At 36.5% G+C, this 14,150-nt stretch overlaps 1 protein-coding gene and 1 long non-coding RNA gene across 2 annotated transcripts; both read right to left on the bottom strand.

Moving 5' to 3' along the window:
• Positions 1-2,502: 2,502 nt before the first annotated feature.
• On the bottom strand, positions 2,503-3,348 carry LOC137708799 (uncharacterized). The gene is made up of 2 exons (XR_011064834.1): positions 3,015-3,348; positions 2,503-2,851 (listed from the first exon to the last, which is right to left on the bottom strand). It is a non-coding gene; the product is annotated as an uncharacterized lncRNA (long non-coding RNA).
• Positions 3,349-7,873: 4,525 nt separating this feature from the next.
• On the bottom strand, positions 7,874-12,344 carry LOC137708434 (phospholipase D alpha 1). Its single transcript, XM_068447514.1, has 4 exons — positions 12,195-12,344; positions 11,839-11,944; positions 8,957-10,856; positions 7,874-8,545 (listed from the first exon to the last, which is right to left on the bottom strand). The coding sequence occupies exons 2-4, from the start codon at positions 11,935-11,937 to the stop codon at positions 8,112-8,114; spliced, it is 2,433 nt and encodes an 810-aa protein (XP_068303615.1). The 5' UTR covers positions 11,938-11,944; positions 12,195-12,344; the 3' UTR covers positions 7,874-8,111.
• Positions 12,345-14,150: the final 1,806 nt, after the last annotated feature.

A 14,150-nucleotide genomic window follows, 5' to 3' on the forward strand; every position in this document is an offset into this window, starting at 1 on the left:
ACTTTTGAGTACTCATTTAAGGACTTAAAGAGAATCTTTGTTTCTCTAAAGAAATATTACCTCCAATGGGAGAGTCCATATAGTAGAATCCCTAAATTTGAAGTTTTTATGATTTTGTGTGATAATTTGACTAGGTTCATATTTTTTGTTTATGTTAACCTTTCTTTCATTAATTAAAAGCATTAAAATTTTCAATCAAGATTGTCAGCCCCACTGTCATATCCCAGCCCGGGGGGGACCACTTCCCGGGCCCGCTCCACCACCGTAGCACGATATTGTCCGCTTTGGGCTTACCATTCCCTCACGGTTTTGTTTTTGGGAACTCACGAGCAACTTCCCAGTGGGTCACCCATCATGGGATTGCTCTAGCCTCCTTCTCGCTTAACTTTGGAGTTCCTACGGAACCCGAAGCTAGTGAGCTCTCAAAAGGCCTCGTGCTAGGTAAGGATGGGAATATACATTTAAGGATCACTCCCCTGGGCGATGTGGGATGTCACAATCCACCCCCCTTAGGGGCCCGACGTCCTCGTCGGCACACACGCGATCAGGGTTAGGCTCTGATACCAAATTGTCACATCCCGGCCCGAGGGGGGACCACTTCCCGGGCCCGCTCCACCACCGTAGCACGATATTGTCCGCTTTGGGCTCCGACCACACCCTCACGGTTCTGTTTTTGGGAACTCACGAGCAACTTCCCAGTGGGTTACCCATCATGGGATTGCTCTAGCCTCCTTCTCGCTTAACTTCGGAGTTCCTACGGAACCCGAAGCTAGTGAGCTCCCAAAAGGCCTCGTGCTAGGTAGGGATGGGAATATACATTTAAGGATCACTCCCCTGGGCGATGTGGGATGTCGCACCCACTTTCTACTCAAGGTGCACATTTTTTTGTTTATGTTAATCTTTTTTTAATTAATTAAAAGCATTAAAATCTTTAATTAAGATTGTGGTCCCATTTTCAACTCAAGATTGTCCATATACAATCCTTATATGTGAGGACATACACTATGTATTCGGTGAGTCCGTATATTTTAGAGACTAACTTTCCGATCCATTGAAAATTTATTTTGTCCTTATATTTATTTTATACCTATTTTATAAGGTGATTGTCCCTATTTGGGAATTCGACTAAGGATATTCTTGGGAATGAAACTCCCAAGTCTCATTGGTCAGCTCAAACTCTTTTCCCAAAACATTAAATGAAATAATTAAAACAGATTATTTGAATTGTTTGAAAAAAAAAAGCTTACACTGGTTAGATAAATGAAAAGAAAAGAATCATATAAATATAAAAAATTATTATTAGTACTTTAAAAATTTTATTTTACATTTATTATAAATGTATTTTTTTTATAATTATAGAAAATTTAAAATATAAAATAAGATTTTTAAAATATTAATAACAATTTTCTGAATATATTTGGCATGACTTGAAAGAAGTGGAGTTCAATGAATCGTGAGAAATACATTTGACTTGAATATAACATTTTAAATTTCTTTATCCTTTAAAGCATTTCCAGCAGCCAAGATGAATATTTTACTCATTCATTCAAAAGCTTTTCAGTCAACAAAGAATATAAAATACCCATTTTGAGGATTTTCTAGATGCCGTTAAAGATGTCTCATTAGGCTTTAAAAGATTCATTTCGAGGGTTATTTTTTGTATTATTAATAGGAAATAGATCATCTTCGGATTTTTTTTTATCAAATTCGTCTAGTTTAAAATTTGGGCTAAAATTCAACAGTTACAGTTATTATAACTTTTAAAGAGGCTCCATATTTGTAGTCGTTGGATCAAATTTCAACGGTCTAAATCCTAAACTAGATGGATTTGATGGGAAGAGATCCAGAAAGGATCCCTTTCCTTGTTAATAACATATAACAACTATTAAGACTTGTTTGAAAATACTTTTAAAATTACTGAAATGACTTTTTTTTTTTTTTTTAAAAAAAAATTGTTTTGGTTTCCAAAAAAACTATTAGGATTCACTTACATGTTTATTAACGATTAGTTCCAAAAAACCTTTCACTAAAAACATTTTTAATTATTTTAAAAGCATTTCTAAATAAGCTATGATTCATCACAAAGTAGGCATAATCTCTCTTCCAACCATATTAGACACTTTTAGTTTAAGATCTACATGTGTACAATCGAAAGAAAAAGATCAACATGTGTGATCAAAGTCTTGGACTCGTTGGTTTTCTAGATTCTTAATCTCTCTTCCAACCAAAAAAAAAAAAAATAGCAAAGATCTCTAAATTCTTTAGAACATTTTTATTAATTAGAGTATGTAAACGAGTTAATTTATCTGATAAATGACAGTTTTACGAAGAATCTCAAAATTCAAACCAAATAAGGAAAAGAAAAAGCAAGTAATTTTCGTAATAAACCAGAAACATGAAATTATATTCAAACAGCGTCGAAAGTAGAAGAAAAAACATTGCCCAGATTTTCTTAATTAATCGGACAAAGTTCAAAGAATTTACAACCACATTTTTTGAGGAAAAAAAAAAGAGGAAAAAAAAAAAAAGAAGACAAAAACAAATTTACAACCACAGAAGACCAAGACTTTTTTCCTTCTATGTAGCCAAGAAACCAAGAACCCCAGAAATTTCCAGAGCAATCAATAAGAACACTCCATCCTCTGCATGCGGTTCTTGAGAATTCCATTGTACAAAGCGATTCGATTCGCCGGAATTTTTCGTCGAATTTCGTTTCTGCAACTTGTTTCGACTTTGCTCTTCTCTCTACTGATCGGTTCTTCTTCCTCCTCCCCATCCCCAGTTCGCTTCTCCTCCTCAATATTTTCAGCAAAATGTACTTTCTTCTTCTTCCTCTCCCTCTTCCTATCACCTGAACAAAACAACACAACAACCTAAGAAAATAAAATTACTGAGCAAAGAGAAACAAGAAAGAAAAACGTGAGCCAGTTAGTCAGGTCAGTGTGCCGGCCGCGTTAGTTTAGAGTACTTAGAATATCGCCGGAAAAGTAAAGAAGTAAGAGAAACCCAATTACCTGAATACAAGCAAGAACGTAGAGGGATTTCGTTCGGAGACTGATGGGAAAGTTGGGTTGGTGGGAAATTCTTTTGCCTGGAGAAATGAAGAAAGACGAGCATGCTGGAGGCGGCCATGGCAGTTGCCAGGACCAAACCTTGAGAGCCTAGCATAGAAGACATGGAGGAGAAGAAAAACAGAGGATAATTTGGAGGAAGAAAGGAAAGTAGCCGAGAGGCTTTCGGTCACCGATCGAAGAGGCGTTTTATGTTATATTTGTGAATTGTTGCGTACAAGAGGACATGTAGAGGCGGTTGTCATATATAAGGACTGTTTTCTGGCTTGTGATAAAAAAAGGGGAAGAAATTATGTTTTAAAAAGGGCAATTGGTAATTAAAAAATCTCATTCTACATTCATCATAAGTGTATTTTTCTTTTCAAATATAAAAAATTTGGAGTGTAGAATGAGATTTTTGGAGTGCTAATAGCAATTCACTTAATAAATAAGAATAATATTTGACTACTCACAGGTATGTAGAAGTTTCTATTTAAAATTGTTCATTGTTGATTTATAGAAATTTGAGTTTATAATTAGAACTCATCATATTAGAAACCACTCTACAAAAGTCGCCTTAAACTAAGGTTGTTTAGTCATCCAATTATATAAATACAAATTAATAGAATTCATGTATTAAGAATCATCTATGCATTTGTTACGATAAATTGACTAAACTACTTTAGTTTTAAAATATTTTTATTCATAATATGAACGGTAAACGGTTATACGGATATACGGATATAAATACAAATAATTATGAATAAATAACCACGGTTATCCGTCCGCTATAACCGTTGCCCATTCCTAGATGGAGCAAGAGATCTTTGACAGCAGGAGTAACAAAGCAAGAAGAAAAATATCTCTTTTCACAGCCAGCAATCAAACAAATCATTTCCTAAAAGAGTTTGGTAATTTTCTTATCAAAGCTTTCCTTTTGGACAAGAAATGAGGGGGCAAGTGTCGCACAGGACCTCACCTCTTTATATCCTGCATGCCGTACTTTTTGGGTGGGTTGCTGGCTTTCATGTTAGCATGTCATTTGATGTTATGGATAGCGGATGCGTAAATAATTTTTCGCAATAGTACAAAACGTGAGCATCTCGAATTTTCTTTTACTTTCTGAAAGTGGGAGGGAGGAAGAAGTGTTGGTATTGGCTTTTAGTTTGGCTGGCTTTGAGTGGCTTGGTTTTGTTGTCATCTTCTAGGACAAGTTAGAGAAAGGTTAAACGGGCCTTTGGGATGAGTTAACCAGTCAACTTCTGTTGGACTAATAGAGAAAGGAATAGTCAAAGTTGTGGTCTGGACAAGGAGTGTGAAGGAGTGCATTGTGTTGTTCTAAAAAGCAAACAATAAAAGAAGGTAATGCTAGGAGTGCATAGCGTTGAACTAAATTATATAAAATAAATGATATAATTGTTAATGATTAAATTATTAATTAAGTACCAATTAACATATTTATTTTTTTATTGGTAATACATCATTTGATTTGTAAATTTGATTTAAAATTTTAGTTTCCTTATCATTACCTTTAAAAAAAAATTAAAAATTAAAAAGACTTATTAAGTGATTTGACCCATAAAACTGCAATTTAGTCTTATTTTTGCTTTGCTCTCTAAAACTACTATTTTTATCTTATTTAGTTTCAGTTAACTTCATTTTCATCTATTCCACCAAAATAAATGTTAAACTAAAGAGTAGTATGGACGTTTTATTTTTTGACACCTCTTTGCCTCCAACTTGCCTGCTAAAACAATCCCAATTTTATTTTTGATAACTCTAAATCAAACTCCTGTTTGTCTCTCTAGTGGATTGGTGTGGAGTTGTAATTGTAGCCGTTGACAAAGTAGATAATGAGTTGTGTTTAAAAAGCAACTACTGCTCCGCATCAATCTACAAGAGAGACAAACTGGGCTTTGAACTAGAGTTATCGAAAATGGAATTGGGACTATTTTAGCAAGCAAGTTGGAGGCAAGGAGTTGTGTCAAAAAAAAAATTTCATACTAACTTTTAATTTAACGATTATTTGACGGCATTAACAAAAATGAGATAAAGACAAGGCTAATTTTTAGCAATGGTCCTGTAACTCTATTTTGATCTCACCTTATCCCTGTAACTCAAGTCACTACTTTACTCTATGAAATTCAAAATTCGTTTCACTTTGACTTATGGTGTCACATCCCGGCCCGGGCCCCCATCACATCCCGGGCTCGACTCCACCGTAGCACAATATAGTCCGCTTTGGGCCCCGACCACACCCTCACAGTTTTGTTTTTGGGAACTCACACAAGAATCCCAGTGGGTCACCTATCCTGGGATTGCTCTCGTGCGAACTAGCTTAACTTCGGAGTTCCTACGGAACCCGAAGCTAGTGAGCTTCCAAAAAGCCTTGTGCTAAGAATAGATAAGAATATATGTATAAGGCAGGATCCACTCCACTGGACGATGTGGGATGTAATATGTGGACTCTCTCTTCACCCTGAAACTTATAGATCGCCTCCCAAACATATGTTAGACCCAACACCCATTAAGAATATTAAGTTTAAAAGAAATTAAAGAGATCAAAAAAATTTTGAATAGCCTAGAACACTCAAATCAAATTCACATAAGAAATTAACAAAACTAGGACAATGTGAAATGAATTTTAAGTTTTATAAAGGCGACTTTCAGGTTTTGGGGCAAAATGGGATAAAAAAACTTTGAGTTTGAGAGAGTAAAGTGGTGACTTTTGAGTTATGAGGAACAAAGTGAAATTAAAATTGAATTTCAAAGAGCATAGCTAAAAATAACACAAAACTAGTTTTAAAGAGTAAAATGAGACTAACGACAGTTTCAAGAGGCAAATCAATGAATAAGAAACAAAAAAATAAATAAATAAATAAAGCATTGTTGTAGAAGTCAATTAAATCTCGCATCAATGAAGCTTATGTGGGTTAGCTGTATATTAGGCTAGACTAGTTGGTTAAAATAGTATGACAAATATGTGGTCGGAGAAGTGGAGGACGACGGTGGCGTTGAGGATGGCGAGGTAATGGCTGGGGAGGATCCCGAGAGAGATTTCAACAAGAAGACTGATGGCGAAGCCTGGCCTCTGTCCTAGGGGACTTAGAAGAAGAAGAAGTATTCCAACCGATGGCTTCGTCAACCTCAACCAAATTCATCTATTATTTATTAATTAATCTCTGGTAGAAAACCTAATTCCGGTTTATTCGATACACCCGACTTTATGTAGAGTAGGCAAAGGAAGAACGAGGACCCAAGTTCCATTTTTATGCCATAGCCGCACGCCATTCTTGTTTGCGATTTGCTTGAGAAAAAACAGGTGGGCTCGTCGGTAGAAAGAGAACTATTCCAATGCATGGGCAAGAGTATACCGAATCGAGCCGTCTGTCTATGTCTTGGACTTGCAGGTACCCTCTCTGGGACGGGTGACCATAGGATGGGATGGTAGAGGCAGAGATGGCTGGGCAGTGGGAGGAGGACGGCTATGATGGCTCACGGGAAGAACCTGGAGCTGAAGGCTGTAAGGGTTGCATTGAGGGAGAGGTAGCACACGGGTTCAGAGGGCTTGAACAGATTTGTAGCCCTCGGTGAGAGTAAGGATAGGCTCTGCCAATGTGGAAGTGATACAGCTAACCATCAATTGATCTTGTTGGAACCATTTTAGTTATTCCAGATTCGGAGCAGTTGACGACGTGAATGTAGCAGTGGCTGAAAAACATCTGAATGATCAGAGGCAGGAGTGGGAGGTACGGTGGCGGTGATGGTGGTGGTGATAGTAGGCACATGTGGGGGATTTGAAGCATCAACAAACTTCCAGAGTCCACAGGGATATTGAGTTTCCCGTCTATATCTCATACAAGATAATACATATCAACATGTATTTGAAAATAACATAATACAAACAGATTCTAATATATTTTGACTCTTGTTTAACGTCTCTAACGTTAGGATTGTGGACAAGTCCGGGCGAGGAGGTTGTCACAAGAGTTTGGCACAACCATATGAAGGACATCTATTTTTATGACACGGTTGTATACTACGTTTTTCAAAGTCCTCAGCCACGGGTGATTTTGCGCCAACAACTCCCCTTCCATATTGTCTAAGTAATTGATCAACTTGTTTTGTTTGTCAACTTTGGATAATATTTAGGTCATCCCTAGTGAGTACTCTATATACTTATTTTTTAATTTTGGCCCAATAATATTTTAACACATGTTTTATTATTCAGTAAATAATAGACATTTTTCTTGGACTTTAAAAAACAAAGAATATGTGACAACTTTTAATTGGGCCATATCAAAGAGTGAGGATATAAAGTAGTCACTAGTGAGTATCTAAGTATTATCCGTCAATTTTTCCTTAGACATGTATCAATTAACTAGATTTTGTATTCAAACCGTACCTTGTGTAAAAATCGCAATTGTCCAATAAAATCTTAATTTCCAAGAACTGATGATACATCTTGATTACTTACTTCGAATCACCACAATTTGGTTCAAAAAAGAAACTAATGCTGAGCATTCCAAGAATTGTGTTGGAACACTTGTTCAACTGGTTGACATAATCAAGAACAATAATAACTCTTCCGAACACACAACGTTTTTCGAACTTGAAACGTTTGCTCATGGGAAATTTTGTAATTCTTTGCTTGTGTTCTCAAGAGATACGTCAATTTCAAAGTTCCCTTGCTTTTTTTTTTATTCAAACTTTTCTTTTTATTTCAAAATTTAAGTTTATTTTCTTCATCCAAATGCATAGAAACAAGTGAAGTTCAACGTATAGAATAAAATAGAGAGCACATCAATAACCATAGGGCAACATAAGTGAAGACAACCAAATTACATAACAATAATTAAACATGGTTCATAAGTTATATCAGTCAGCAAATCACACAACATTACCAAATCACTAACCTGCTATGAACATCCAGCAACTGAAAAAATCTATGCAGGCTGTGACACAGATGGACTTATTAATCTACTATCACAAATAGTGGAGTAAAAACAAAGATAATGTAGTAGGTTTTTACTCTGACAAACCAAGTGACAAAAAGCACACTTAGGTAGTAAGGATCGGAGGAAGGTAGTCGGATTTGGCACCAAGAATACGAGCTTTGGTGTCAGGGAAGAATTCAAATCCTGGCAACTCAACCACAACTCCTTCGCTGGTAACACCAACTGGATATCGAAGCAAGTGACCAGGTAAATCATGTTCAAGAGTTTCACTTGAATATAGATCCCAGTATTTGTCAGCAATCTGGTTCACCTTTGAAATACATTCAACGCTTTCTGGCTGAAGGAAGGCCTCATCAAGCATGCCCATGTGCTCATACCATAGTGCCATACGGAAACCATGGATCTGACCACGTGCTGGCTCCCTGACTGACAGATGATATGGTTGGTAGGCTCCCATTGCTATTTCAGAGTCTCTGGCACCATCCATTGATCTCTGGTTGATGTTGGCAGATCCAATAATTATGTACTCATCGTCAACTGCAGAAACGCAAGAGTGAGTCAATTATGTGCTTTGTAGTAACCAGGATGGGTAGAATATAGAACCAACATTGTCCCATGAGAGACAGCACTATAGTAGAAAGGTTTGTATATTTCTTTCTAGCAGACTATGTAATATATATGAAGCTGTTTGATATAATGATAAACACCGTGAAACTGAATATCAAGAAGCAGGTATCAGTCGCTGCATAATCAACAACCAAAACATAACTAAGACAAAGGTCAGCTAAAATTCTAAAGTTTAAACCAAGAACAAAAGTTCAGTGGAGAGTTGGGCTTGCTACATGTGAATGCAGGTGTTGTGTGGCATGAACAATGTTCATGAATATAAAACCATGAGAAAGATATGTCAAAAGTGAGTAACATGAAGTTTATAAGTGTGCGACTTACCTATCAGCATCTTGGTATGAACATAAATCATGAAGCGTCGGGCTTCCTGAGCTCTTTGATAGTCCGAATCTGCTTCTGGTGTCTCTGAGGGTTCATATTCCCCAGGCTTCTTTACCTCCCGATTCCCAAGGCAGAAAAATGTCAAGTAGGTCCGAGGATCCTCCTCGAGACCTTGTGCATCTAATGCGCGCTTAATATCTGCATACATCATATTCATAGTCCTCCTCTGCCAGTCTAATATTGCCTGAACAGATGCCGACTCTGGGATCCCCTCTGGCCACATTGGAACAACAACATAGACAGTAAACCTCTCCCCTGCTTCAATCTTGCTAGCAATCTTAAGTGAAAGCTCCCTTGGAATTACATGCAAAGCGCCAATGTCCTCAGGCTTTATACCATCAGCCTCCCAGGCAAAAGAGCTCCCAAGAAAGTACTGATTTTCAATATAGATGAAATTCTTCGCGCGGCGAATAGCATGAATATAAGCATCCTGAATGCTTCGGTCAATGATGTTATCCTTCCCACTAACAAGCCCAGCTTGAGCTGCATCTTCAGGCGTATCTGGGAAGCCAAAAGCAGCTCCTCCATCAATTGATCTGAATAACTGGACATTCCATGTCTCATGGTCATCTGGGAACATAACAGGAGAAGGAGGAATGATGATTTCCTCCAGCTCTCTAAGCTGAACAAGTAAATCTTTACCACCTTGCTTTCTCCACCTCTGCTCAAAGTTAAACAAAACATCCCAAGCAATAGGCCCTTCTAGTCGAGAGTGGATATCATGCCACGGTTCCCTTGGACCACCTTTTGTAATTGAGGCACCAGTAAAATTTGGCTGATGAAAATCATCATGGTGTGCAGTATCCAATGTCCTGAAAAGTGAATGGAAGGGGGTATCATATCTTCCATCACACAGATCAAGACCCCCAACAAAACTAACAATTCTTCTCCTCTCTGATTCTCCATTTGGCATGTCGTGGTCCACAACCACAATCTTCTGGTGATGAGTGAACATGGTAGAGACTTGTGCACCCTGAATAATGCTCCCGCCGCCATCAGGATTACGAGGGCATAAGACACAATGCACATCAGTACCCTGGAAGAACTTTGCAGTTTCTTCATCATGAGTGGCCATCAGTCCATCCTTTTTCAATAAACTAACAGAGGTTCTGTCATCCCAAACAAGCATAAGAACCCTAACACCTTCACTTGCTTTCTTTTTAAGCAATTCACCAATGGTGATCTCTCCACCAGGCTTTGGCCTTCTTGAGTCCCTTACCAAGGAAATTTCAGTATAAACTGACCAACCAGTAATGTAGATCAGGTGCTTTGCATTAGTAATTGCATCAAAGATGTCTTCCCAGCATCTGTGGGGCTCGTAACGCTTGCCTCCAGCAAGAGGAATTTTAGGAATAAATTTATCTGGGATATGAGCATCTTGGTAAAGGGAAACCTTACATCCTTGTCTCTGTGAGAAAAATGTAAACGGAACTCCAGGAAACTTAGGACTCCTTATACCCAGACCCCAACTGCGGTCCTTTGTAACATGGAAAAATTGTAGTTTCACATGTATTTTGGGGTTTCCATGGACGGGGTTCTTTTTTTCATCCAAAATTTCAGCCCATTGATCCACTTCTTCCCCCTCTATGAGTTCTTGAACAGGTACATATGCTCTTCCGATTAATGATGCCCCAATAGGATTAGACTCCTTGACGGTAAATATAACATTTGCAGCAGTATGGGCACAGTAAATGTGGAAAGACTCATACCACCTGGGATTAGAGGGCTCTTTCTCTATAACCCTGGTCCTACCAACCCTAGCCCTTTCCAGATCAACGGTTGCATAGAGTTTACTAATTCCTTTGCCAATACCAACAGTCTCCTCAATTTTTCCTGTAATCTGCACAGAAAAAGTTCATATATGAGACAATATGAAGGTAACAGGAAAATGATATAGATGGTTCGAAGTTTCTCGTCTATCAATCTTGTTCATGCCTCCTACAAGCAACCTCAAAACTTTTACTATGCAATGGACATCCAATTTTAAGTGGTTAGAATGCTTCAATTATCTAACAAATGAATAATGACCAACTACTAAAATCTTATGAATGAAGTACAGAAAAGGAGGATGAATATGATGATAGTTTTGAGTGTCATGTCTGCACTTCCCAGGAAAGGGAAATACCCACGACACAGAACAGACGTGTTCAGCACCAGACAAAAAATTGTCAACAATTGTATGCATTGCAAAGCATAAAAGACATAGGAGAGGCTATTAACTGCCCAGGAAAAGCAGAAATAAGATGGTGGTTTTTCATTTCTTATCTAGGAAGATCTGTGACCAAAAATTTCGAATGAAAGTAAAGTAACTTCCACGAGCAAACAGATTCAAGTAACAGACATGAAAATCCATATAACTAAATAGACGAACTAAATCAACAGTGACCATAATCATAAATGGGCACTGGAAAGGCTAGGCATAAATCTTAAACAGAGAGGTCATACTAGTTACCAATTAATGTATATAGCATACCAGTCGGCAACGAGCACAACAATCTACTACAATTAACATCGTGGACTTAGCATTGTTCATCTGCTCAAAAAAATCCTGGACATCTATTCATATCTAAATCGAAATAGTCCCGATTTTTCTCATTTATCTTCAATTTGAACAACATACACAAGATCGCATTTTATTTTAGTGAAAAAAAATTAGCTAACTATTCCACTGCTTGACCACTATAAATTCCAATGATCATTACAACACATACTCACAGAATTATATGGTCATAACACTATAAAATTACAAAAGAAATCAAATCACCCTTACCAGCTCGGATCTCAAATCAACAAAAAAAAAAAAAAAGTCATAAATTATATACCTTGCGGAAGAAATTCCCACTACTACTATGCAACTTATCAACCTCATAGATCGTAGCGTGAAGCGTCCCATGAAGCCACTGGTTTTCTGCCTCCGTCATTTCTCACCTGCACACAATGGTCAACCAAAACAAACAAAACCCACTTCGCATCAGATCCCAAATCCACCAAAAAACCAAGAAATATTCAAACTTTACACAAAACAAACCAGAAACCGATCGGATGACACAGACAAAAAGTACTCAACAAATTATGTTTCCATATTTTGCAATGGTGAGTGAGAACAAAAGCTGATCCCACGAAAATTGACTGAAAACTCAATTGCTAATCAGAGATGGAAAAGTTGAGAGGCACTCACTTTTTGTGTTTCAGAGAGAGAGATCTGTGAGAGTGTATAGAAGCACAGAGAGCAAACGTGGAAGAGAGGAGCGCAATGAGGATGTGATCCGGTATCGGCTCAGCGTTGTAATATAAACTATTCAAAAGTTACGCGTGGAGAAAGATGAATGGTTCTCTTTTTTTGTCACCTTTCTTTCCCTTTCGTCATGATTGCCTCTCTGTGAAATTTGCTTTTAGCCCCTTCTTTTTTTCTAATTTTGCAGTCACCTCCGGTCACATTTCCTTTCTTTTTCTTTTTCAATCTTGCTAGAGTACATGTTGGGTTTCAACAGATCTGAATTTAGTCAAATTGTTACGAAGAGTGTGCTTCATAAGTTCAAATATTTCTCCCTATATTTTAAATAAATTTTATATAATTAGCATATAGTTTATTAAAATAATAAAATATTACTCGTAATTTGATTTATGTTATTAATAATCTGACTCGCTACTAGCATTTGAGCCAATGATAAGCTTTTGATATCTTCATTACAGCAAATGATTAAGTTACAATCTCATTTAGAGTGATTAATTAAGATGTGGGAGTAAATATCCATTAGTATACACTTTTTTTTTCTGATTCATAAAGGGAATTGTTATTGGCACTTTAAAAATCTTATTCCACACTCCAAACTTTCTATATTTGAAAAGAAAAATACATTTGTGAGGAATGTAGAATGTGATTTTTAGAGCGCCAATAACACTTCCCTTCATAAATACTCTCATTAATTGTACTACGGAGCATCCTTTAGTAAGAAAAAATGTGCTCCATAATTTTGTATATCTTGAGTATTTTATCAACGGGTGGAATTATTTAATTTATTAATCTTCATTTCAAGATCACTCTTACCAAAAAATCATTTGAAATCGTTTAATCATCCAAACACATCAAGTAAATAGATGGTTCATCATGAATATATTGCATAGAATCTACATTGTCAATTTGTTATATACGTTTGAATGACTAAATAATCTCCGATTGAAATGATTTTTTGCACGAGTAATCTTCCAAAGAAAATTAAGAAATTGAACGATTTTGATTAGAAATTTTGTACGGTCAAGATACGTTATTCACAATGGAGGATGAGCTCATTCCCAAAGGACCTGAAGGCTAGGAGAAAGCGCTTTCATTTTTTTTATATTACAAGCAATTTTACACTAATTTACACAATTTCAACCCTAAACTAGGCTGAAGAGGAAAATTTTAAATATCAGTGTAAAAAAAGACACTTTTAATTACTTAACAAATTTCTTGTGAACTATTTTTTAGTATGGAAAACTAATAAAATAAAATTCAAGTATAGTTGTAAATCTCATCTCCTTATTTGTATAAAACAAAATGTCATCTCTTTTTTAATAAGGAGAAAATTTTCATTGTGACTGGAATACGGGTGGTACACCATATGTTTTTATATAGATGGTGGGAAATTGTATATTTTAAGTTATTAATTTTTAACACATATCTCATCATTTGTATAGTAACACGTGATGTACTACTCCGTATCCGATCACACTAAAAAAATCTCTCGTTAATAAGAAGAAAAACAAATTTCATTCTCAAAGGGCACTAATTTTAAGGTTAATAAGCAATGTTCTAAAAAACGTTAGGCGCTAGTCGGGAGGCGAACTAGCGCTTAGCACCTAGGCGAGATCTAGGCGGATTTAGGTAAATTTCTTGTATATTTTGTAAATAAGTGCATATTGACACATAAAAAATTATACTTGTATGAAATTCATGAATAAGATAATAAAATAATAATAAAATACAAAAAGAGTATCTAACAAGTTCAAAATTTAAAAACACATTAAGCAAATATACCATATAACTTAAGAATGATTAGTAAGTTAAATTAATCAAAAGCTTGTTCATAAAAGTCCACGTGTGAGGTTTGGCACCTCCCCTTCGCCCCACTTATTCACATCAGATTGGATTCCA

The sequence above is a fragment of the Pyrus communis genome, chromosome 11 (genome assembly GCF_963583255.1).
Source record: "Pyrus communis chromosome 11, drPyrComm1.1, whole genome shotgun sequence".
Taxonomy (NCBI): Eukaryota; Viridiplantae; Streptophyta; class Magnoliopsida; order Rosales; family Rosaceae; genus Pyrus; species Pyrus communis.

What these genes read in the sequence shown, in the direction of transcription:
- LOC137708434 (XM_068447514.1), bottom strand. Translation starts at nt 11,937, where the DNA reads ATGACGGAGGCAGAAAACCAGTGGCTTCATGGGACGCTTCACGCTACG. An exon ending in GTGGGAATTTCTTCCGCAAG is followed by an intron (nt 10,857 to 11,838) that starts GTATATAATTTA and finishes TTTTCTGTGCAG; the next exon opens with ATTACAGGAAAAATTGAGGA. An exon ending in TCATACCAAGATGCTGATAG is followed by an intron (nt 8,546 to 8,956) that starts GTAAGTCGCACA and finishes GCGTTTCTGCAG; the next exon opens with TTGACGATGAGTACATAATT.